Source organism: Dromiciops gliroides, chromosome X (assembly GCF_019393635.1).
Source record: "Dromiciops gliroides isolate mDroGli1 chromosome X, mDroGli1.pri, whole genome shotgun sequence".
Classification (NCBI taxonomy): Eukaryota; Metazoa; Chordata; class Mammalia; order Microbiotheria; family Microbiotheriidae; genus Dromiciops; species Dromiciops gliroides.
In genome coordinates this window covers 53,323,657-53,350,505 of record NC_057867.1, presented here as the reverse complement: position 1 = coordinate 53,350,505, position 26,849 = coordinate 53,323,657, and the positions used below count along the sequence as shown (strand labels likewise).

The window sequence follows — 26,849 nt, the reverse complement described above, 5'->3', positions numbered from 1 at the left end:
TGCAGATATTGAATGATTTGTTAAGGTTTGTGCTTGTTCATTTGCTGTAGTGCTTATTTTTTTAAAAAGTGGCCACTGGGGGCAGCTAGTTGGCGCAGTAGATAAAGCACCGGCCCTGGATTCAGGAGGACCTAAGTTCAAATGGGACCTTGGACATTTGACACTTACTAGTGGTGAGACCCTGGGCAAGTCACTTAACCCTCATTGCCCCACCCATAAATGATTAAAAAAATAATAAAAAGTAACCGGTGGTTAATGTAACATGTTATGTTACATTTTGCTCATTTCCTCCTGTTAAAGGAAAACCTAGCTACATACCCATAAGCCTGGAACCACTGCTGACCTGCTGGAGGATAGAGATATTGCATAGGATGAAATGAACAGTTCTTAAAGAGCTAGCCTTTTAACCCCAAACAGAGACAATCACATCAAATGCCATTTTAAAATAGAGCTATACTGGCTAAGGTTCCTGAATTGCACACTTGGGCAGCAATCTTAGGAAGACATGCATCAAATGACCAATGTAGGGCCCCACTGTTGGTCCTCAAAGCTCAAGCCAAGTAGAAGGTTACAAATTTATCATCTGGTGGATTCTTGCTATTCTTAGGTGGATCTCATACTTGGCTCCTGCTGGGGAGCAGGAGAGATACCACTGACGCCCCCAATCCCAGTTCTATGTTCTTCATTCCCAATTTGTGTCTGGAGCTCAGGGAAAAAAGGGGATTAAGAATGTAATCCATAGGCATGCCGAAATTGATTTTCTATTATCTATCTGTTCTTTAAAATGGAAAAAACGGTTTTTTGGAGGGAGGGGGTAGTAGAAATAAGAAATTGTTGTTAATTATAAAATCAAGCAAGTGTTAAAGAAATCAAGAATCTCATTATATCATAAGAACGAGCAGTGGTCCTAAGTGCTATACAATACTCTAACTTCCCCTGTACTTTGAATCCTCCTTCTTAGCTCCGCTATAGGCTCAAAGTAACAAGGCCCTTATGTTGTCCCCTAAATAACAGCCACTTCTATTTATATCATCCTTTACTGTTACAAAGTGCATCACATACATGCTGTCATTTCCTTTTTCTAACAATCTGGGAGGTAAGTAGCACAAATGTCATTGTTCCCATTGCACAGATGAGGAAAATGGGACCCAAAGAGGAGTCACTTGCTCAGCACCACACAATTCATAATGAGAACCCTAGCATCTATTTAGCACTTTCAGGTTGACATAAATTTTCTTACTGGATCTTCACAGCCATCCTGGGAGGTGGATGTTATCATGATCCCCATTTTACACATGATAAAATGGAAGAGAGGCCATGTGACTTGCCCAGGGTCACACAGCTAGTTAATGGGTGAGGCAGGACTTGAACTTGGTTCTTGCTGCCTCAAAGTCCAGCTGTCTATCCACTATGCCATCTATTTGTCTCAAGAAGCTAGGAAGGAAAAACAAAGGGGAAGAAGCTAGGAAGTAGCGATAGAACCAGGAAGCCTAAAGCCAATCTCTCTTCTGCCTTGTGGACTTTGCACTGTGCTATGATGTCATGTCTGACCTAACTGTTCCTTTGGGAGATGCCATTCCTATGTCTTATCCCCGGAAAAACAGTGTTTCCCCAACCTCTGGGTGGGTGCATGCCTCCATCATCCCCAGAAGATGAGATTCTGGTGTGTTCATAAAGGCTTCTGTCCAAAAGGGTTCAGGAAGTTCCCTTGGGAAGCCATTCTTGTAAGTACCGATCTTTACTGGCAAAAGTCCTTCCTTCTCCATATACTTCACTGGAGTGACAAAGGCTAGGCTCATGGAACTCAAACTCTGGGCTTTCATCCAAGGGCCAGCCTGGCTAAGTGGGAGACAGGCTGATGACCAGAAGACCAGAGACCTGGGATGCCTTTTTTCAGATACAACTACTGACTGCCAAGGATAGTCTATTAAATTGGAGAAGCTTGCCTGTCTTCATCAGGGTAATAGGTGCCCACGCCTATGGACCCATGGATCCTTGCCGTTCTGAGAAATGTAGCTTAAGCATATTACAGCCTGAGCTTGTCCTCTCTTAGTCTGCCTTTGTGGCCAAGATGTAACCTTTTATGCTCACCTGGCAAATGGGAATTATAATTCATGTGGTGCCTACCTCAAATGAGCAGCAAATGAGATAACATATGTGAGCACTTTGCAAACCCTCTGGTGCTATCTAAATATTGATTATTATTATTATTTTCATTACCCCAGCCATTGTAGATTTCTACATCTTGGTGATTGAATGACCAAAGAGGTCATCAAAAGCCAGGATCTCTTGTTGTTGCTTTTCCCACGGCTAATTAACTGGCCAGTCACTGAGTTCATAGATGGAATGAAGACTGTCAGCTGTGTTTTATGATTGTAATGTTAATTAATTATGAGTGAATAATGAACTTTTTATGGGGGTTATAGAATTTTCTTTCTTGAGAACCAGAATTAATCAGTGTTTTTCTAATTGATTTTAAATATAAATCAGGAGTGGCTTCAGTAAATTCTATAGCTTAAGTATTTAGAAAATGATCTCGGAGAAAAGGCATAATGAAGACAGGGATGCTATAGCAATAAGACCTGTGCTCAGGGCTACTTGGCTTTTTATTCTGCATACAAATCAGGACAGGCAATCAATCTCTAACCTTGGGCAAGTCACTGCCTTTCTCTGCACCTCAGTTTCCGCCCCTGAAAAATGAAAGGGTTTGAACTAGATGAGTAATACTTAACCTCTGAGGTATGTGAGCCTGATTTTTTAAAATGTATTTTGTTAACTGTACTTCAACGTTATTGGTTTACTTTGTAATCTGATAGTTTTTTTTTAATGTTGTTGCTTGTGCAAACATTTTTTCTCAGAAGGGACCCATAGGCTTTCCCAGACTGCCAGAGAGGGTCCATGCTATACAAAAGCGTAAGACCCCTTGGCCTAGATGGACTCGAAGGCCCCAAACAACTCGAATCATTCCCTGGTGCCAGTCTGTCCTGCTCTCCATATTTTCTTAGGGTTCCTTCGCTTCTGATGCATCTCTCCTCCATGCCTGTGACTAGTGCCAACTCTTTGCCAGCTCAGAAATGTGCCAGGTTTTCTTCTGGAGCACAGAACTCACTCTTTCTGTTCCTGGAATCCCAACAGTGGGACACTGACAAGGCTTCTTGAAATGGAATTTTTCTTATGGACTCCAGTTAAGTGGTATAGCCTTTGTCCATGGCCTTTCTCTAATCTGCTCATTTGTATTTCTCCCCAGACTTCCCCCTAATGCTTTGGGGGCATAATTAGGTATTCTAAAGAAGGTGGCTGGGTCCAGCCAAGACTCTTGCCACCTTGGTGCCATCCCCAGGCTCCTGACCTCTTGGATTCTGAGCCTGGCTCCCATTCCACACCTCTGTCTCAGACAGAAAGCTTTCTCCTTGTATACTTGGCAATATCTATGAGCTGATGGACTTTGGGAGAAGGAAAGCAGACTTAGCAAAGAAGCAAAGGGGATTTAGCCCTGAGAAGGAAGGCTGCTTTTACAGTCTCTCCTTTTCTGGATGTCCTCGAAGCAGCCCATTCCTCTGTGATTGCAGAAGCTGAAGGAGGCTCACTTGTCTTGTTTTTTTGCTCATCACTGTCACGTCTGTTTGGGTGTCTGTCTCTCTTGGAGAGAAGGCTCCTGAGAGCAGGTTTCCTCAGATTCCTTTCAGCTCATCTGTGACCTGCCAAAAGGGATTCACAGAGAGAGATGAGAAATCTATGCCCCGATAACTCCCATAACTCTCTGAGACAAGTTGGCAAAAACCAATTCAATACTGCCTGCTTTTCATGGGGAATTAAGAAGGTGATGGGAACTAAAGGGTGTTTTTATAAAGACATTTTTATTTTTTCACGTCTGTATCTATATCACCAATGTACATAGTGTATGTATACATACATACATACATACATACATACATACATACATATATATATATATATTTCATTTATTAACTAAACCAATATTAAGTCAGGTGTCTTGCCCTGTAGTAAGCACAGGATAAGACAGGGGGAGCATTGCCCTCAAGTCTAGGGGATTATACTCAGCTGTCTTAGAGTGTACTTTGTTCTCTTTTGCTCTGAAAGAGGGGGAGAGAGAAGGGGATAGAAGGACAGAGAGACAGAGAGAGACTAAGACTCATGAAGCCTTTAGGTAGCACAGTAGGGGGCTGTTCTGAGAGTTGAAAGACATGAGTTCGAATTCTGCTTCAGACATTTAGTAGTTGTATAGCCTTGTATCACTGAACCTCAGTTTCCTTATCTATAAAATAGGAATAATAATAGCTTTTTGTCAGTCAACAAGTGAAGCACCCACTGTGTACCAGGCACTGGGCTAGTTGCTTGGGAGACAAAGGCCCAAGACAGTTCCTAGCCTCAAGGAGCTCACATTCTAATGGGGAAGACAACTTGCAGACAACTGTATTTAGAAAATCCTGACAGGACCAATTGGAGAGAATTTCAGAGGGAGGCACTAATATTTAAGAGGATCAGGAAGGGCTTCTTGTAGGAGGAGAACTCAAAGAAAAACATTGCAGGCATGGGGGTCAGGGCAGACAGCCAAGGAAAATACCTGGACTTGGGATATGTTGGGTCTTGTTTGAGGAGTGTCACTGGACTGAAGAGGAGCATTAATCATGAGACTACATTTGTAATAGCTTTGCAAACCTTAAAGTGCTATGGAAATCTTAGCTACTTCCATGGGATATATGAGACAGAAGAAACCCAGGAGCCAATTCACTTTACTGGTGAGACAATGGAACCAAACCCAGGTTCAGTGATTCATTTAAGTCCCATAGCTGATTGATGGCCACAGAAGGTCAAAAAGGCAGTTCTCCTGGCCCTGATTTCTGGGCTTTTGGGGGATAGGGGTAGGTATTTTCCCACTTTTTCAGTGCTGCCTGAGGTAGGTTCAAGAGGATGTGTGTAGAGACATATCATTGTTCAGAGAAAGCCTAGAAACAGGAAGCTGGACTATGCCCAGCCGGAGCATGCCCCAGCTCCAGAAAAACCACTGGACCTTAGGTCCAAAAGTGACATGGCAAGAGGTCAGTGGTTAAGTTGGTATCATGCTTTGTACAAGCCAAGAGATGTGGCTTCGCTCAGAAACCCTCATTCATTCAAATTGTCCAGCAGGGAGGCAGTGTAGACAGAGCAATCATCAGAGCTATCATGGGATAGGCCCCAGTGATATTTTCTGCCCTTCTAACATAGCTCACCATCTCTCAGCTTATTGTCTTTGCCCTGGATCTCCCCCATGCCTGCAAAGCTTTCTCTTCTCACCTCCTGACTTCCTTCATGAGTCAGATGAAATCCCACCTTCTACATGACGCCTTTCCTGTTCCTAGCCCACTGCCAGTACCTTCCCTCAAAGTCTTCCCCCACCCCATTTACACTGTTTATTTTTTGTAAGTATGGGTTCTTTGCTTGTTGTCTCCACCTTGAAGGCAGGGATCATATTTTGGCCTTTCTAAGTATCTCAAAGTGAGCTTTATAAATGCATGCTGACTAACTGACCATGAATTCTCTCCCTTCCTCAAGCCCTGGTAGTCCTACTCATTTTTCCCTTTGGTTCAAGTATGGGGTCTATCTAGGCTATACTGTGGGGAAGCTGTTAAAAACATACCCTAGTTGGACTGCATGGCCCCATGCAATCTCTGAGTGAATTTATAGGATCTTTAGAAAGGGGAAGTGTGATTCAAGATAAAGAACACAGATTTGACATCAAGGGGTCTGCATTCAATTCCAAACTCTGTCTCTTGGCAGCTGTGTGACCTGCCTGCCTCTCTGTTTCCTCATCTGTCAAATGGGGATAACCATCCCTACAGTAACCACACCACAGGGTTGTTAAAAAGATTCAGTGAGATCCTGTATATAAAATGATTGGTAGCCATGATTATTCCAGAATGAATGAATGAGAATTTATTGAGTGCTTTACTGTGTGCTGAATACAATGTCAAATGCTGGGGATACAGAGACATTGTCATCTCAGGTGCCATATGTTTCTAGGGGTGCCCATTTCCCTTGAATATACATTAAACTCTGGCCAAGCCAGTCAACAAGCATCCTTCAAAGAACCTTTGGGATCAGTGTGACTATAAATTTTCACTTTCATTCCTCTCATTGAAATTCTTGGTAGGAGCTCAGGGCTTGAAGAAGGTAGAGAAATCAGAGTTACTTAGTAAATAGAGATGAACTACTCCTGCGATTTCATTGGTAAAGAAAATTTCTGGAAGTTGAAACTCCATCTGCTAATGCAGGTAGCACCCCATCAGCCTTTGAGGGTTATATGAGGGTACAGAGATATGAAGTGATTTGTTCACTTAGATTCACATAGCATGGATGTGTCAGAGACAGGATTTGAGCTCGGGTCTTTCCACCTTCATTATCTATTCACTTGACTTACTAAATGCAAGTCTAAAATAAAGAGTGGAGCTGAACTGGCTACAAAAGTGAGGAATGTTCCAACCTGGTGCAGTGAGAACAGAAGTTGACTAAACTCTCAAAGTTGGAGTCTGCCTCTGGCGGACATGGGAGAGAACATCCCCTGGCATCTCTGTTTTGATGAGGAACCCTCTTTCTCCCAAGGGAACTATTCAGAGTAGCGGTCTTTGCCCAAGAATGCCTTAATCTTATTCTGGGCCTGGCACTCGAGAGGAAAGACTGACCCTGAGAGACAAAACTAACACCCTCTCAGATTGGGCCCAGCCAGCCAGAGACCTTGTCAACCGGTACCCCTTCCATAAAATACCTGAAAGTGGCATCCTGACCAATGCTCAGAAAGCCCTAGGAATGGTAAGCCCCTAGCTTCTGAGCATCATTGGCAAGTCTTTCTCTCTCCAGCTTCGGGGGTGACTCCTCCTGCTTTTGCCCTGTGGGGCCAAGCAGAACTCAGCTCATCCCTTTTTCCCATGATAGCCCCTCAGACTCTTGAATACAGCTATTCTGACCCCAAAGACTTCTTTTCTGCCCTCTGAACATGCCCACACGGATCCCTGTTTGGAATGATCTGAGGAACTTCACCATCATCTATCCATTTCCTTTCTTTGATTTTCCTCCTTTCCAGCCACTCCTTTGATAGCCTTCTATCCATTTTCCTTCTCTCTATTCCTGCCTTTTCATTCCTATTTTCCTTCTTGACATCATCCTCATATATTCCACTTCTGATGTCTTCACTTAGGACTCAGCTGGTGGTACAACTGGGCCTTGAGTCAGAACCACCTGAGAACAAACATGGCCTCAGCCACTTACCAGCTGTGTGCCTCAGTTTCCTCAACAGGACAATGGGGATGTTAGCAAGTACCTCCCAGGATTGCTGAGAATCAAATGAGATAATATTTGTAAAGTACTTAGCACAGTGCCTTGCACATAGCATAGGCACTATAGAAATGATTATTCCCTTTCTTTCCCATCCCTATTTTCCTTCTTTCCAACCACCTTTCCATTTCCTTTCCTCTATTTTCCTTCTCTCCATCTCTGCAATTTTCCTTCTCTCCAACCACTTTCCCATTCCCTTCCTTAGATTTTATTTTCCTTCTCTCCACTCATGAACTTTTCTTTCTAATTTCCTTCTTTCCAACCACGCTTCCATCCCTTTCCTTCCATTTTCCTTCTCTACCTCTCAAATGTTGCTTCTGTTTTCCTGCTTTCCAACCCTCTCCCTTTCCTGTCCATTTTCTTTCTTTGTACCCGAGTTTCCCTTCTATTCCCTCCTTTCCTTTTTAAAATTAATTCCTCCACTTGCTTCCTTCCATTTTCCTTTTCATCCCCTGCATTTGCTTCCTCCCATTTTCTTTCTTTCAGATCTACCCCTTCCATTTTCTTCCCTCTTTTCTTCCTCTCCAACCACTGCTGTTTCTTTTCTTTACACTAACCCCTCTTTTTACTTCTGTCTTCCTTTGCCCACTCCCTTCATTTCCTTCTTTCCTTCCATCCCTTTCTTCCCATCTTCAAAAAGCTGAAAGAGCAAATGAGAAGGCTAACCCGCAGAAAATGGAAGGGTTCTTGCCAGAAGTCTCCCTAGATACTCAGTACTAACCAAGCCGGCAGGCTTCTCTTTGAAAAAAAACACCTGCCTCCCAGACAGACACCAGTGTTCCTTATCAAGGACATACACACATGTGGGAGTGAACTGGGCAATAGCTTCTTGTGAGAAGTACTAGAAACTGACTTGGACTGTTAATTGTTTCAGCCATGTTGGTTTAATAAGACTGGGGGAAAAAACTGTCCTTTGCAGTAAGGGGAATGAGCCTGGAGATGTGCAAAGCATCTGGTTTAATGCCTGCGTCAGATTTGAAAAGAGCAAGAGAAAAGGGGGCAAGAAGGGAGCTGGAAAAATGATTGGGTTTAGATGGTGATTGGGCTGGTGAACGGGACATCCGTCCTATTTGCATTTGCAAAGCTGCTTCTTCATCATGGCTCTTCTTCCTTCCTAGAACATGAGGAAAAGGGAGTATGGAAATGTGCTTGAATTGTGCGTGGAAACTGATAGAGGACGGCAAGAGAGAGACCCGGCTAGCTTCTTGGATATGGTTGCAGAAAGGGTCGGGGCACGTTTTGTGTGTGCACTTGAGAAAGAAGGGTGGGTGGCAGCAGAATCCCCTCTCTTCTGGCTAACAGAGGTGAGAGATTAGAGCCCGAGGAGCCACAAGTCAGTGATCAAAGAAAAAAGATGAATGGGAATGGCTCTCCAAATTCTTATGGTAGGGCTTCCTCTCCCTGATCCCTAGGCTCTTCTTGGATGGCCGCAAGAAGGATGGGGAGTGGGGCAGGATCGGGGTTCAGGAGGACTGCACCACTGGGCCCCCAATGAGCAGTCCTCACGAACCACTGGGTGGCAGGCTGCATGGCCTCCACTGACTGACCTGGGGCTCCTCTTGCCGCAGTCCTTGCTTGTGGTAAAGCCGCGGCTGTTTCTGGGGCTAGTGGGGAGCCATCCCGGAGCCCTCGGGGTCCTTCTAGAGAGGGGCACTTCCTAAGGAGTCCTGGAAAGCTGAACCCCAAAGTTCCTTGCTATCCCACCCCATACCCGCCTGAGCCCAGTGATAACCGTTTCCTCCTGCAGTCTTCCTTCCAGGAAGAGGGAGGGGAAGGGAAATAGGAAATCTACATGCGACACACACTTGTGTAGAAGACGGGCCAGATGTGGGGGCGGGGGTCTGAAACTGGGACGGGGAGAAAACAGGGAAGAAGCAGGCTGGAGGAAGTAGAGGCAGGGGAGAAAAGAGGAGGAAGGAACAAGGAAGAGAGGAGGAAAGAAGGAAGAAGAGGGGAGAAAGATGAAAAGAAGAAAAGATGAGGGGAAAAAGGAAAGACAGAATGGAGGAGGAAAGAGAAGAAGGGAAAAGAGGCAGAAAAATGGAAGAGAAGGAGAGAGAGCAGAAGAGAAAGCTTGTGTCTCTGCTTGGGAGGAAAAAGGGAGGAAGAACAAGGAAGGCAAAGGAAGGGAAAAGAAAAGGAAAAGAAAAGAAAAGGAAGAGAGGAGCAGGGGAAGTAGAAGGGAAAGGAAGAAGGGAGATTAAAGGAGGAAAGAGGAGAGAGGAAGGGAGAACAGAGGAGGAAGAGGAGGGAAAGGGGGGGAGGCAGAGGAGAGGAAGGGGAGGGGGGGCCAGGGAGGGAGCAGAGAAGGGAGAGGGGAGGGGAAGAAAGGAGAAGGCAGAGGGGAGGGGAGGGGGGAAACGAGAGGAACTGAGGGGAGGGAAGAGAAGGGGAGAGGAGAAAGACCTGGAAAGGAGGGAGAGGAAATGGAAGGGGGGAAATAGAGGGGGACCCAGTGGTCGCCCCCTCGGGGTCAGTGTCTGTGGGGGCCATTGTGCCCGAGGGCCGGGAACGGCGGCTAGACGACCAGGTCTTTCTCTTGGGGGAGCCCCTTCCCAAAGCTGCGGCTGGCCAACTTCGCCTGCGCGGAGGAGGGGGCGAGAAGTTGCCCGGCCCCAACGGGCAGAGAGAGCAGCTCCCCCCTCCCACCAGCCCCTTACCGCAAAGGGCGGCGTCGGAGGCGGGGGCGGAGGCAGGAGGAGGGAGGGGGGCGGGAGGAGGGGGGCGGGGGCACCAGTGCCCGGGACCTGTTTGGTTTGGACTTGAGCTCAGAGCGTCGTCCAGAGCGGAACGGAGCGCGCGCGCCTGTGGCTCTGCCTCTGTCTGGGACTGGGCTCGCTGCTGCTGCTCCTGCTGCTGCTGCGTGCGTCCGTCTGTCTGCATGGTGTGTGCGCGCGCTCCGCGCGCTGTGTGTGTGTGTGCGCGTGTGTGTCCTCGAGGCCAAGGGGCCGGCGACTCTGTCCTGCTCCTGCTCACTCGCTCGCTGGGTGCCTGCTGTGGTGGACGCCCGCTGAGCGCTCTCTGCCTCTCTTTCTGTCTCTCCCTCTCGGTCTCCCTCTGGGTCTCCCTGTGTCTCTCCCTCTCTTACTGTCTCTCAGCCTCGCTCTCCGCCTCACTCTCCACCTCGCTCTCTTTCTCCATCTTCTCTTTCTCTCTCTCTCTGTCACTCTCTCTCTTTGCCACTCTTTTATTCTCCTTTTCCTTCTCCTTCTCCTTCTCTTTCTCGTTCTCCTTCTCTCTGCTTCTGTCTCTCTCCCTGCCCCTTTCTCTTTCTCTTTCTCTCTTTTCCTCTCTCTGCGTCTCTCTCTCTGTCTCTCTGTCCCTGTGTCTCTCGCTCTCTTACTCCTTCTCTCTCTCGCTCTCTTGGTCGTTCCCTCTCTTTCTGTGACTCCCCCTCCCCGTCTCTGGCCCCCCGTGTGTCTCCCCGAGCCCGGTGTTTGTCTCTGTACATCTTTGTCTCGGCGGGTCTCTGGGCGTCTCTGATTCCCCCTCTCCCCCCCCCCCCCGGCCCGGGGGCGGCGCGCGCCTCGCCTCGCCTCCCCTCGCCCACCGCAGCTGCTGCCGCTGCCGCTGCCGCCGCCGCCGTCTGTCGTTGCGTTGCGCTGCGCTCCGCTCCCGAGGAGTCCCAGCTCGTCTAGGGTGCGGGTGAGCGCAGCATGCTCGCTGCTGTTTTTTCTCTGAGCCTTCGAGTCTGAGGCGCAGGTAAAGAGCAGCAGGGCAGCGGACAGCGCCAGCGCCAGCGCCAGCGCGGCGGCGGCGGCGGCGGCGGCGGCGCTAAAGCCGAGGCGGGCGGGAGCGGCGGCGGCAGCAGCAGCGGCGGGGGGGGACCGGGCGGCAGCGAGGTGCTGGGGCTAGTGGCCATGGCGGCTGCGATCGCCAGTTCCCTGATCAGGCAGAAGAGGCAAGCCCGCGAGCGCGAGAAGTCCAACGCCTGCAAGTGTGTCAGCAGCCCCAGCAAAAGCAAGGGCAGCTGCGACAAAAACAAGTTGAATGTGTTCTCCCGGGTCAAACTCTTTGGCTCCAAGAAGAGGCGGAGGAGAAGACCAGGTCTGGGTCGACTGATTTTATTATCTTTTTTGGCTTTGCGAATTCTTGTTAGAGACAGGCTCCCTTCCCCCACCCTCACCCCCTACCCCAGGACTTTGATTCCCTATTGGTAGCTCAGCCTTGAAAGTGTGTGTGTGTGCGTGTGTGTGTGGTGGGGTGTTGTTTTTGTTTCTTTTTGTTTCTTCTTTTTGCTTGTTTGTTTGGGGATTTTTCAAAAAAATTTTTTTTTTGGTTTTGGGGGGGTTTTTGCGTTGCCAGTCGGTGAGGTGTGTGTGTGCGTGCGTGGGAAGGCGATGCGTTCTTGGCCTCCTTCGTGACAGTTTCATGTTTGCTGCAGTGCAACTGTTGGTGGGGGTGAGGGAGGAGGGGATGAGGGAGGGGGAGAAGAGAGGAGGAAGAGAGGGGAGGGAGAAGAGGAGAGGAGAAGGTGGGGGAGGAGGAGAGGGGAGGGCGGGGGAGGAGGAGAAGGGAGGGAGGAGGAGGAGGAGGAGAAGGAAGGGAGGAGGAGGAGGAGGAGAAGGGAGGGAGGGGGAAGAGAGGAAAGGGAAAGAGAAGGGGGGGAGAGATGCAACAGAGCCCAAGTCAGGGGTCAGCAGGGCTTGCCCACAAACAGGGTATGCAGACTCCTTCATTCAACATACATACGCATCACATGTATTCTTAACAAGGCAGGGCTGTCATGTGAATGGCATAGAAATTTCAGGATGGAAGCTAGGTCTTGGCCATGTCTTCCATTCTCCCCCCCCCCAATCCCCTAACTGTTTTTATAAGCAAACCAGGGGGGGATCCCTCTTTCCCTTGTTCTAAACTGTGTTTTCTGATCTTTCACCTGCTGTCTTACACCCCAGGAGGCAGGGATTTCCCTTGCTTGGGTGTTTCGTTTCTTTTTATCATGTGTCAATGTCTTGAGGCACAGCTGTGGTGCAGCTTTGAAAATCCTTGCTTCCCCCACCCCCACCCCCACCCCCACCCCACTCATTCTCCATGTCCCTTAGCACAGAGCTAGCCGATTAAGCTGAGTAATAATTGAAGATTGGGAAGAAGGAAACCTTGATCACCTCCTTGTCCTGCTAAGGAGGAAACCTGAAATTGGCAAATTGAGGTGCTTCTGACCAGACCCAGGGGTAGAAATATGGAGACAATCTTCAGGGGTTTGGGGAGGGGGAAGGAAGAGGGGAGAAGTGGTTTTTGCATATCTCTCCGTGTTAAGGGGGAGGCATCTTAGCTTTGGCGCAGCAAGCTTTTTCTGTCAAGTCTTAACCAAAAGAAGTTCACTGGACCATTTTCTTTCGTTTAATAAGTGTAAATATTATTACAGAAAAAGCTACCTATCCATCTCTTGTCATTTCTGTGCCTATATCTTATACATGCATACGCAGGTCTGGTCACATAGGAAATGGGGTTTCGCATCTCCAAAGTGAACATGTTAGTGTCATATAAGTCAGCATGAGCATATGATGTGCAAGATGTCTGGACTCTGAAAAGCAGATTTGGGTTCTTGTGATTTTTATGATTAAACCAGGATGAGTTTGGAGTGAAGCCTATTGCATAATCATCTTACTCTTGGATAAGGCTATTGGGATGTGCTGTTTTGTGAGATTAAGTTTGAAAATGATTTATGAAATCATTTTGTATCTAGAAAAAAGCCAACCCTGCATCACTGTATCTTTTGACCTGTTAAGTAATACACATAGACCTCTGAGAAGGCTGTTTAAATTTTAAATTAATAACTTGCCTGTGTTCTGCCCTCTCTCCTTCTCTTTTGCTCTGTTGCACCTAAGTCCCACTGGATAACGACAAGTCCTTTGATCCTTCTAGGGCTCTGTGTGTGTGTGTGTGTGTGTGTGTATGTTGTGTGTGTGTTGTGTGTGCTCTTTTTTGTTTATTTGAATTGAAGTAGATGGGCAGGAAATCTCAATACCTATGTCTTTTGGTCTCTGATTGGCAAGCTGCTCTAAATTATCTTTGTAGTCCTCTTTTTTACTCCCATATGAGAAATTGCACCTTGTTAAAAAGGTAAAATACGCCATTTGCAGCACATCCTTAATCTACAATGAGATAGGGAGGTGCTTTTTAAGCCTGGTGACACACTGTTCAAATTGTAGACACTGTAAGCAGCTTTGATGTTCTCGCCTACATTACAGTGTCAAAAGCCATGTTTAATCATGTTAGAGATTGATTTTGAAACTTGTCGATTTTCATCTTCAGCAGGACACCTCTACAGCAATGTATTCTGTCATAGATGACACAGAATGTTCTAGAACTGCCCTGTAAAAATCAGAGATGATGCAAGTCTATGTTCACATATTGGCAATTAACCTGATCATTGCTTTATTTACAGAGCCCCAACTTAAGGGTATAGTTACAAAGCTATACAGCAGACAAGGATACCACCTGCAGCTGCAGGCAGATGGAACAGTTGATGGGACAAAAGAGGAAGACAGTACCTACAGTAAGTGCCTATAGAATAAATAAATAGATCACCTTGGTGTATTTGGTGAAATATTGTTCATTCCCCCTACCCCCATAAGCTCACTTTGTCATTTCCTGACATGGATGCCAACAACATGCTCACTGTATGATCCTATTTTTTTAAAAATATATTTTACTAAAAAGGAAGCAGGGCACACACAAAAAAACAATTAAAACAATGACCTATAGGAAATAACGTTGACACCCTCCGAAAAGCAATCCAAATGTCATCTCCATGGCAATCTCGATAGGTTTATGGCTGTCCTTTGGATTTTATTACATTTTCCCCACAGAAAATTTACTCACCCACACACTGAGCCTGAAATAGAATGTTTTCTCCCCTCTTAAGAGGGGTCTGATCCTAAGAGAGTAGAGTTTGTTACATGTCATGAAAAATCATCATTCCTACAGAGCATTCACATTTTTTTCTTTTGATAACTCATACACTAATTGAGATCTGACAACTCGAGAGATATTAAATAGATAATGCAATTTAGTTTCTTCTTTTTCAACCAAGGCTTAAGTGAAGACCAAGATGGAGATTAAAATGGTGAACCAAAGGGAAATATTTCAAAAATGACATTGTTCACTATCACGTCTAACACCTGAAAGCGTGGTTCCAAGAAGATACATTATCCTTAATTATATGTGCTTCCCATTTACATGGGAGGAGAGTAAAAAAAAATCACAGGCAGTGAAAGCTCTTATTTAAATGATTATAATTTATATCAGGCCATTATTTGCACTCAGATTCATTAAATTAACTACAACATTAATATAATGTGGCCTCAGAATGTGCAGTGTATTTTCCTCAATTTGTACTGCCTGAGAAATGCTTGGTAAACATCAAGGTTGATTAGGAACATACCCCAGAAGAGCAGATATGGTTTCTATTTCCTCTGCTAATGAGTGCTCAGGCCCATCTTTAGAGTGGCATTGCCTCTTGACAGCAAGTCCATAGAGAAGGGTCCCAGTATAAGGTGTTAATAAGTCCTTTAGTGATGTCTCCTAAGCAGAGGCCCAAGAGCATACTGCAGAGAGAGCTGCCATCACCTATCCTCAAAGAAGCTTCTTCTAGTGCCGGGGATGAGAGAAATCCTTAATAACCACTTGAATTATTGCTTTGCAGCAAGCTGCATTATTGTTGTTAATCTTAAAGTATGTATGACCAACAACATCCTAGTGAACATCCTTTCATTTACACCTTCCTGCTATTTGCATCACTGTCCAGTTCTCAGTAATGTGTAAAGCTGATTTTTCATTTGGTCATTTTTTTTCAAGGATGATAAAAGGTAGAACATCATGACCATCAGTAAAATAATACTGTAGACTATATCTACCTATGAGAATTTGAGCAGTGCTCTGATAGAACTTCTATCCTTTGGAGTGGCATATCAGATTGCATAAGAAAATGAGAACCTTCTGAAACAGAAAGGGGGGCTCATTCCTGTTGTGGATGTTAGCTGACCACACCCAACCTCAAGGTCTTACCCAGTTGCATCTTCAGCACTTCCTTTGCTCCCATATAGAAGACAGTTATTCTGAATTCAGTGTTCACATGCATGGTTTAGAAAAAAGCAAATAAAAAATCACTCATATCTTTTGCCTTGTAAAGACTGATAAACCATCCACAGCACATTTTATGGATTTTTTCTAGCTATAGTAACTATGTTTATGCAGATGGTCCAAGCCCCATTCCCACCTTGATTTTCTATGGGGTTTTAAGCAAATGCATCAGGTTTATATGGTACTATTTGTGCTCTTCACTTCCTCAATATATGTCCCTTCTTTTTTCCCCTCTTCTTTTCTCTTTTCTATCTTTCTTTCTCTGTTGTCTTTAATTTTAATAAGATATTTGACCCTGCTATCAGAAGGGATTTCCATGGAGCATTTTTGACAATTGTATTATAGAAGAGGCTAATGCCCCAGCTCACTTTTTTTTAGGCATATTGAAGCCATCGGCAGCAGTCCAACCAGGTAGTAGCTGTTGGCACCCCATGATGCGGCACCCTGAACATCTCAGAGGAACAGCACCAGAATAAGGAATAAAGCGTGTTGGTCGTAGCATTCATTGATTTCCAGAGTGACCAGAGGCTGGGGATCTAACCTCCCAGGGGCTCCACTTAATTTTTAAAGGCTATTTTGTGCCCTAAGTGATCCTTAAGGAAAAGTATAATTAAATGATAAAAAATAAAAATGCTTTATAATCAATCATGTTCTTTTTCCTCATAAAGGGCAGGAGCAATACAGGATTACAGAATTATTCCTTGAAATATTTATAACTTTCTCATCATTAGTTCCTTTTAAATGCCTCAAGCAAACACATATCTTTCTATTTCTGTTTTATTAATATAGTCTGTAATTAATAAGTGCTTATGGAATTTTATTTAGTTTTCTCTCTTTAGTATCTTACTGAGATATTTAATTTTGATCAGTTTCATGTTATTGGTCATTCTGACTTGCCAGGCAAGGACATGATTAAGCAAATTGGTGCTCCTCACACTTGCCCGAGTCTATTTATTTATTCTTAAGATATGTGTGGGTATCATACATTTAAGCTTCCATAACATAGATTCATTACAGTGGTAAATGTCAGTCCAATAAAATTCTCATCATGAGAACATCAGCCTTTATAAATTATGTATTTTCCCCTGAAAAGGAAGAGACGAAAGACAGTTCATGGAAACTGCTTTAGTGTAACAGCTTTGGGAGCAATGACGGCTATTTTTCTCAGAAGAACATTTTGCACTGTCCCCTTGAAAGTTCAAGAATGCATCTGTTTTAAAGTTATAAGGACACCACATTTGTCGAACCTGTCATCATTTCCCACCTGTATGAAGAGACTTTTATTATTTCTACCTTCAAGAAATTGACCAATTTAGCCAAACTGACAAGCACTAGAATACATTGAGTTCTGTGGGATAAGTTATATTTATACAGAGAAATGGCTGTTTCTGTAGCTCACAAGAAGCTAAACCACTATCTTCAAAATGAGAGAAATTTGCTTCCTTTTTATAAAGAGATATCAGAGAGAAGGTATATCATATAGTAACTTTCCATCTCAGTCTACAACTCAAGCCAGCAAAGAGACTTAGGGGTTCATGGATAAAAGGTACTAGTTTTTGTTGATAGTATGCTTGAATTCATGTCATATTCTCATGAAGAAGGGCTCCTCTCTTGCAAAAAGAGCATGGAAGAAGATCCTGATTCTCTGCCTCCCACCCAAGGTGCTCAATTTTATATTTCGATCCAGACTAGCCTCCTTATTTTAAAAAGGCTTTTAAGCAACTAAGCCCAATTAGTGTCTATCCCTAGAAGAAAACAGTAACAAAGGGAGAATTTTAATAAGCTCTTCCTTTCTCCTTTTGTTGTTGTTGACTCATTTTTATTGGGTTTTCATGGAAATTTGTGCTAATGGGTAAAAAAAGAAAGGCAGAGAAAGAGGAAGAAAAGAAAGGAATGAAGGAAGAAGGAAAGAAAGAAGGAAAAACTGTAGCTTGCAATATACAGTCATCCTTTTCATTTAGGGTTTGGTTCCTCATCCTGTTTTTTGGATCTTCATTGTCTTTGGATTCTTCTCCCCAATTTCACCTCTGATTAAAACCTGAATCAGATAGTAGATGAGATTAGGAGGTGAAAATCAAATATGCCCATTATTGTGCTTACAGACAGTGGTAAGAAGAATAAGAAGATTATGACTATCCAGCAAAACTGAAGAGACTCTGAGCCTTTGTCAGTGTGTCTTTTTCACCTAAGGCAATATGTAAATTTGGATTTAGACATATTTTAGTAGGTTCTTAGCCTAGTATTTTAGACCTTACAATAAGGTCCTAGCATGGGTGGGCTGGGGAAAATTGTTTAGGTCCTCAGCATTTTGTAACCATAGTCCCTTTAAATAATATGATTGTATTTCTCGAAGTAAAATTCTATGCCATTTTCCCTTGGCATTAGCGATCATCAATCAGCAACTGCGCAAGGGACCAGCATCCCATTATATAACATATGCACATATCTGATATAGACCAAGCCTCAGGGATGTGTGTTGCATTGTCAAATATAGCTTACAAGCTGTGTCACACATAACAGAAGGGCACCGCTTTTAATATGAGTAGTGAATGGGGTGCCATCAGTGACATGTGGTGTGAGCGCTTATATTTTGAACTGTACAATATGTCCTAGCTCCTCATCAGTAACACCCTGAATATAAGTGAAAGATCCAGCAGAGATTCACCAAAGGAAATCCCCGTGTCTGTGCTAATTTCTCCTGTCAGTATATTCTAATTATCAGGGCTGGGGATGTTGGGACAGTATCTATACAGAGACAGGAGAAGCCAGATTCTCCCCCTTGGGGGTGACCCCGAACTTTGTTCTGTAGGCTCAGGGTAACCATCTCTGCTCAGGAGCACTGGCTGACCATCTTCGACAAATACCTACAGTGAGAGGAAATCGATAACGCTGATCCGGAATGTCTTAAAGGAAGGTGCACGGACTGCCTCCAAAAGATTCTCTTGCAAGCACTATGTTTAAAAAATGTACTGTTATATTTTTATTCACAGTGTGGGAGTGAGTAGACAGCTGGTAGGGGGAGGACGCCCACCGGTTTCCTTCAGTGAGTGGTGTGCAATTGTGAGCAGAGTCTGGGTGTAGGTTTCACACAGTGAAACCTACTAACGGTAAAACACAATGTGGGCCTCTTTCTCACCAGCTGCCTGCCCGCTTGCTCCTACTCTGCAAGTAAAAATAAAACAAACCTAACCAGAGCCCAGTGTTTCCAGTAGAAATAAATGTAATATGTCTGTGACCTTTGCTGCTGTCTGATGGTAAGACTCAGGGTAAATAACCCTTGCCCATCTAAAGGTTTGGTTCCTTTAAGGAAGACTATCCTGGGAATATATCAGAGTAAATGGGCATTTTAAATGGCTGGAAATAGGCAGTTTAAAAATAAAAGGGTTGGATTAGACTATTCCAAAGGTTGCCAAATGCTGTAATTCTCAGCATTTTACCAGACTGACAGAGCTAATCTGATGGTCTCCTTACATTCCCACAGTGGGCCCGGACAGATGTTTAGACTGACTGTGCTTTTATGTTTAAATAAGTGCAGGATTCTGTATTTCTATGTACCCCTCAAATAAGCACTGTGGTCTGTTGGATCCTTGTTGCATCTCTTCCAAGCCTCCTATGGCTCCTAACTTTACTTGACTCTTTGCCATTACAAAGAAAAAACATCTTGAGTTAAAACTTTAGCTATGTTTATTTCCTCTTACTCATCAGTTGACCCTCCCCCCCCCCCCACACACACACACACGCTCATTCATTTGCAAGATTCTTTGTGAAAATAGGAAAATTTCAAACAAATGGCTTCTCAGGCAGCCTCTCCATGATGCCAAACCTCTGGAAGAAAACTGAATAATTTGATCAAAAACCGGGTCTTTGTGTTAGGGGGGCTTTTTAATCTTTTTAGGTTTCTCTGTTAGCCTGCACACACATGTATACACACAGTGCAAGGCATTCAATTTGCCTAGTTTTAAAATGGAATTTAAAACTAATAATTATATGTGTATATACATATATATATATATTTTAATGTGTCAGAAAGGAGTCATCACATTTATTGAGATGAGAGAGAAAACAAAGGAAAAATACAAAATGGAAAAAGGAAAGGCAGATTGAAGTTGAGAAAAGGAGGACAGAAAGATAGAGGAAAAGGAGAGGAAAAGAGTCAAAGAGCCTCATTTGGTTCTGAGATATGCTAGTAGATGGTAAACTGCATATCTGCAGTGTGGGACATTAGGGTACATTGCCATGCACTCAGTAACTCACTAACAGATGAAAACAGCTTGTCTACTTTTGTTTTCAAACTTCAAAAATTATTTTTGAAATAGAGCCTTACTTTCCCATGGAATTCTGAGGGTGTTAGATATCTATAAAAGAATGAGTTGGATTTTAGAAATTGAATTTGGAGGAGGTGGTCAACGAGCTAGCTATGCCTGAAAGTCCATTTGGCATTCTCAATATGTCTGCTCATCTTGCTTGAGAGATTAAGGCAGCCTATTCCATAGGACCAAATCCTACATTTCAAACTACAATTTATTTCATTGTTCTAAACCTTTGACTACCCCAGTTGCAAGTTTGGGATATAATTGTTTTCTAGTGAAATACTATCTAGTGGGTCCAAACCAAAACTAAATAAGCCAGTAAGTAGCCACAGCAGCCCATGAAAGAGAAATTTTATAGCCTGGGAAATACCTCTCTGTAGAAAATAGGAAGACTCTCTACCCTCACCTTGGAGATAAAAAAAAGAGCTTTTTGGATTTCCTTTTAGCCATCACTAAAAGGTTCTTGACCACATATAGATATTGACCGTGTTTTTTTAGTATAAATGGAAATTAAGTGTTCTAATTTCTGGCAAGGGGCTTTCCAATTTTCCCAGTAGTTTTCTCCTTCCCCCAGGTAGGGTCTCTGGGTTTATAGAATACTACAGGTTATTTTTATTCCCTTATTGGGGAGGGAGAAAATAAATACTTAGTAATAAGAAAAAGAAATTAAGTGTCCTCAACAGGTGTGTCTTCCCTAGGAAAGTATCTACTTTCGTAGATTCAGAAAATCTATGTATATTGTTTTTCTTGTTTGTATGGTAATATTTTTGTTTTTTCCATCTCAGCACTGTTTAACCTCATACCTGTGGGGTTACGAGTGGTGGCCATTCAAGGAGTTCAAACAAAATTATACCTGGCAATGAACAGCGAGGGATACCTGTACCCATCGGTAAGTTGTATAGTATGTGCACATGTGTACTGTCTTAATTATGCAGTAATGATGAGAAGGATTAGAGGTGGAGGGGACCTTAGAGAAAATCTACTTCAACTCCTTTATTTTGCAATTAAAGAAACCAAATCCCAGAGAGGATAAATTCATTTGCCTTAGGTGACACAGGTTATCTAACCCAGGAACTCTGGCTCTGAATCCAGTGCTCTTGTGATTATTCCATGCCTGCTCAGATAAAATTAAGAGAAGTCCCTTGATGGCTTTTGCTCTGATGTTTCCCTCTGTCACTGGCAGCTGGCTGACCTCTTAGAGGGAAAAACGTTGAACTAGCTGAGCTCTAAAAATTGGTGTCCGATACAACTTTAAAAGTGCTCATTGACACTGCAGATGAAATTGGCTTTGATGGAAATTGAACCTTTGTATAGATAAATGAGCTTCATGGGAATATCATCTATACATCAACATTAATCATTTGAAGCTAACACTGTTTCTCTTAAATTGATGAGGTAGCATCCTTACATTCAGCATTGCTTTGGTCCTTAATGTACCAAACACTGGGGAGAGTCACAGTTTCACTGGTCTCTCAATTTCTGGAGTTGTGAAGCTGAGCCAGTTTCTGTTTATTCCTTTAGAAGAGAATGGGAGTCCCCTCCCCCTCTGATGGCCTCCAGGATACATTATTCTGATACTTTATTTGGTCTCTGTGGTTCAAGTTGAATGCCATGGGCATCTTTTTCCTTAGTGTTTAATACTTTGTCTTCCCATCAAACACAGCTCAACCACTCCATAGAAACCAGTTTTGCTTTCTTCTCAGTATATTTAGTTGAGGGGGAGGGAAAAGGGGATTCTTTTTAAATTTACAAATGCTTGGAACAAAAATTCACTCCGACATTCATAACTCTGGACACAGGTGAGTTTTTTGTCAGTTTTGGCAAGGAATTGCTGGCATTACACTTGGCAACAAAAAACAAAACAAAAAACAAAAAAGAAACAACGACAACGACAACAAAAAACATTAACCAAAAAAATAAGCCCTTGGCTAAATATCACCATTTTGTTCATAAATCAGGGTATCTACAACACAGGGCTACAAGATTATATATGGAAAATTAATAGCACAGTGCTGGCAGATAGTAGACACTATGTAAATGCTAGCTGTTAATATTATCATTGTTATTATTTTTATGATTATTTCTCCAATCTTTTTATGATAAGCTAGCCTCTAAGAAGGGGAAGGCTTTCACTATGTATGATGTTAAATGTCTCTGAAATTACATAGAAATTAAGTCCTTCACAATACCTCATGCTTTTGCTTAAATCTTTTTTCTTTGATAGGAACAATGACAAATTTCTTGTTTGCCAATCAGAAATACATGGTGACTTCAGTGTCCTATTTTTTTTTTACTTTACTTGAGTTCACTGAGATAAGGACGCTGTAGGAACCTAGAATTCATGTAAATGTCCCAATTTGTAGAAAAGGGAAAACAATTCTAGGAGCCATGCTTCAGTTTTTTCCCCCTGAACCTTAGCAGAAAACAGCTGTTGGCATGGCCCCATGATCCCTTTGAATATATTTTCCTAAGCAAGGATAAGAATCTGTAGCAAACTTCCAAAAGATGTCCCTTTGTTATGAAATGTTTGAGCAGTCCTCAAAATGGGAGGGAAAATGGTCTATTCTGTGGTATTTGTGTGTTTCCTTAAGGCCAATTAGCCTTACAATAACAGGTTTTAACATTCCTTGCTTTGATGGACAGGATGCCTAACTGGACCTGAAAATAGGTACGTTTTTTTGATAATGCAGTAACTTCTTCCTGAAGCATATTCAGGATCCATGTGTAAATGAAATGCCCTGGACTTGGTTCAGAGAAACAAACCTCAGCAGATATAGAAGCATACTTTGGAGAAGGGGAGTCGAGGGGCTAATGTGAAAAAGGAGCCCCAGCACCATAAAATCCAGTAGCTTAGGGTGAGTGGGAGGAGACGGGAATTGAAGATGTCTACCTAGTACCTCCTCAGTTTGGAATTAGGTGGCTCTCGATGAACTTTGGGCAAGCTGTTGGGGGGGGGGGGTTGGGGGGGGGATGGAGAGTAATATCACACAAGAAAGCTGGAGACTCTTTAGTCTTTAGTACAGTGTCTGGCCCATAGTAGGCACTTAATAAATGCTTATTTCTCCTCCTTTCCTCTCTCCTTCCCTGTCTTCTCATTTAAGAACTTTTCTTGGGTAGCCCTAGTGATACACACGGAACATAGAGATAGATTCCAGAGAGTTTCAGTCAGTTTAGGAATCTGAGTTCAAGAATGGGTTAGAAAGTGAAGCTAGAAATGTTTGGGGCAGGAGCTCGGTCCATGAGATGATTTTGAGGACAGCCTCCTAGCCTTCCATCACACCCAGGAACGCTGGTCTAGAGAGACCATAGGTCTGAGCCGGTTCCTGTGTGCTAATCTGGAAAAGAGAGAGTGGAGGCACAAGGCTTCAGATGGGGTAAAGTTTGAGCAACATTTCTCTTTCCATAAAATACTTTCCTTAATGAGCACCACCTTCAGGGGGACTGGAGGCTAGTTATCAGAGAGGTATCCTAGAACATAGATTTTGGGAGAAATAGGAACATTTTCACAAGGGAGGTTAGGTAACCTTTTGTAGGTTTTTGAGAACCAATAGCGTACATTCATTCTTCAAAGGTAGGAGAAAGGGAGAATGGGTTAGATCACTCAGTTGATCAGTTAGCATTTATTAACCGCCTCCTATTTGGTAGACACTGTGCTAGGCAGTGGGGATACAGAAACCAAAATGAAACAGCCCCTGCCCTCAAGGTGCTTATACTCTACATGTATCATATATACACAGATAATTAAATGTAAAATATATACAAAGTAAATTTCCTTCTAGCCCTGTTAAAACATTGAGTTAAAACTCAGTGGCCCTTTGTTTTGAGTTGAGGCCAAAGATGAAAAATCCCTCTGTAGCCTCTTTTGATCTAGTGATTAGCAATCACTTGTAATACACAAATTATTATTAAAAAGATTAGTGATAAAGTAAATTTAATTGGAGTTGCTCTCTTGTCCTTTGTTAAATACCCTATGTGCTTTTAGTTTCATACATTATTTTTAATTCCTCTTAGAAATTATTCCATTTTTTTAGTTTGGAGAACAAAAACAATATAGTGAAAATGCATTAGACTTGGTGTTGAGAATCCTGCGTTTGAATTCAGCCTCTGACACTTACTAGGAAGTCACTAACTCTCTAATTACCAATTTTCTTATTTGTAAACTGGAGATGATAATAATAGCATTAGCAGTTACCTCATAGGGTCATTGTATTTTGTTAAATGAATTCATGAGTTCTTTATAACTAAAATAAGTGAAGCTAACAAATCCCCCAAATTTGTTCTGTTGACCAAAGTTAAGATTACCAAAGCACTTGTGCCCTTATTTTAAGCATAAATTGGTTGATAGTGTCAATATTGATTTTGTTGAAAGTTGGTATATTTCCACTTTACATTTTGGGCTACTGCTTAGAGTTATTTATGCATCTTCTTAGGGTTCAATCAGAGGTTAGTTTGGTGCATTTTAATTGAACGAAAAGGGTTGCCTTCACCTACACATCCACCCCAGCCCAAAATATTCTGGGTTAGTGGTTGTTTTGCTAAAATCAAAAGCTCATCAGACTGGTTTTCTTCAATTATAAGTAGAACCTATTAGATCTGTCAGTGCCAATAATACAAATGCGATCAATCTGTCAACCTGTAACTTCTGAGTTGATCTCCAAAAGACTGGATGATTTTCAGTAGAAGACAATTTTAGGCCTCTGCTGGTGACTTACTTTTCAATTAAAAAATTGAGGAGGCAGCTAGATAGTGCAGTGGATAAAGCACTGCCCCTGGATTCAGGAGGACCTGAGTTAAAATCTGACACTTGACATTTACTAGCTGTGGGACCCTGGGCAAGTCACTTAACCCTCATTGCCCTGCAAAAAACCCACAAAAACCAAAAAAACAACAGAACAAACAAACAAAAAACAAAGAAATTAGGCTTGCACTAGCATTTGGGGCAGCTAAGTGGCACAGTGGATAAAGCACCAGCCCTGGAGTCAGGAGGACTTGAGTTCAAATTCAGCCTCAAACACTTGACACTAGCTGTGTGACCCTGGGCAAGTCACTTAACCCTCATTGCCCCGCCAAAAAAAATTAATAATATTATAAAGTGCCAGCCCTGGATTCAGGAGGACCTGAGTTCAAAGCCAGTCTCAGACACTTGACACTTATTAACTGTGTGACTCTGGCCAAGTCACTTAACCCTCATTGCCTCGCCAAAAAAAAAAAAAAAAAGGTTGAGCGAACCAACCAACCTCTAATGAGTAGAACAATTAAATAATCTGCCTTCCTAAGTAAGGAGTATTCTTCAATATATGGTTGGAACGAAATTCTCCTAACAGCAGAAGTTGGCCCATAATATGAAAGAAATGATGGCACAGGTGTTCAGTCACTGATCCATTTTTCATATGGAATTATGATTCTCATGAACTGAGGTGAACGAGAATGTTCATATTGGTAAATTGGAAGATCATGAATAATTCTTTATCTAAATGGTCAACTCTATCTTTTAGGGTTTGTATAAAATTTGTATATTTATGTTTTCTAAGCTCCAGGATACAGAGTATTATAACAGGCAACCAGAACAAACTCATGAAAAATTAAAGAAACAGATGTAAACAGCTGTAATTACACTCAGATTTCTCTTGTGCTTTGCAGTTGATATTATCTCATTTGATCCTCATATCAACCATGTGAGATAATATTTCTTAGCCATGGCATTTGATTCTTTTCAGAGGGGTTTCGTGGTCATTATTCTATTTGAGTATCAGCCCCATTTTACCAATTATTCATTCGGTGGCAGAGCAGGGCCTCAAACTCATGTCTCCCAACACCAAGTCCATTGTTCTTATCACCACTCCCCATAGTAAGAACTAGTGTCTCTAAGTACTAAAGAGGCCTAGATGAACAGTGTAATCCCAGATGGATGAAAATGTAGTTCTTCAGGACACACAATGAAACAACATGTTCTTACATGTGTGCTAAATTGAGCTATCCATAGAAATTTATTAACAATGGAGCTACTTGGTTATGAAATCTCAATAGGAGAAGGATGGTTGTCCACTAGCTGATGGTCTCAGAACCAAGTCCAGTAACTGATATTTGCTATTGATGATTTCTTTCAGGAATGGTCTCCAAAAGTTTTCTATTGCCAGTTGTACTATTTTATCCTTGACCACAACCAGGTTGTGTTCCTACTTGTAACCAAAGTCACTTCAATGCCAGTGATAGAAATTCTCTTAATAATGGTTAGTCCTACTCTCTGCTTGAAAAAAAATGGAAAAAATCCTTATTTATCTTCAGTTTTATGTTTGCTCTTTGATTGCCCTCTTTAGCCCATTAAAAACAACAAAAACAGCTCTATTAGTTGTGGGGCTTTCTTTGCTTTGATCTCAGGATGCTTGTGTCTCCCCTAACTTTTCTTGTTGTCATGGAGGACAGAATTGGTGTAGGTTCAAGGGACAGTGAGAAACCATGTAGACAAGGAATCATAGTTAGTCATCATTCCTTAATGTATTTGCTTTCATCCATTATTATTGCTAAAGACTTTTTATCACATAGAAAGGGGTCAGTGTGATTCAGAATCTTTCATCTTACCTTTGGCATTTCATCATCAGTGTATCTTGAACAGTTCATAGATTGTAGACAAGCTCATGACAATTTCTTGGAATATTTCTATAGCATTTTACAGCTTAGCAATTAGTCTCTGTACATTACTTTATTTGGTCCTCTGTGAAATAATAAAAACAATAATAGCTTGATTTTACATAATTGAAAATAAGCATACTGTATTTACCTTAATGCTAGGGCCTTCCCTCTGTTGTTTATCTCCAATTTTTCCTGTATCAGACTTGTTTGTTTATAGTTGTTGGCATCTTGTCTCTCTCATTAGACTGTGAGCTCCTCAAGGACAGGTTTTCTTTTGTCTTTCTTTATTCCTAGCACTTAACACAGTGCCTGACACATGGTAGGTGTTGAATAAATGTCTGTTGGTTGACCTTTGACACTTTATTATCAGTGTATCTTGACCAGTTTACAGATTGTACATGAGAGTTTCTTGCAATGTTTCTATAGTGTTTTACAGCTTGGCAATCAATCTCTATATATTACCTTGTTTGATCTTCACAACAGTTCTGAAATAAT

General features: G+C 42.7%; 1 protein-coding gene across 6 annotated transcripts in view; it reads left to right on the top strand.

The window, feature by feature from the left end:
* The window catches only part of FGF13 (fibroblast growth factor 13), a 492,554-nt gene that overhangs the window by 375,990 nt on the left and 89,715 nt on the right, over nt 1–26,849 (top strand). For 5 of the 6 annotated variants that reach the window (XM_043974267.1, XM_043974266.1, XM_043974270.1 and 2 more), the window contains 2 exons: nt 13,718–13,828; nt 20,510–20,613. In XM_043974267.1, coding sequence (XP_043830202.1) covers nt 13,718–13,828; nt 20,510–20,613 — 215 coding nt within the window. Of the gene's footprint in view, nt 1–10,904; nt 11,377–13,717; nt 13,829–20,509; nt 20,614–26,849 lie in introns of those variants that run through there. The other variant, XM_043974269.1, reaches the window with a different exon arrangement.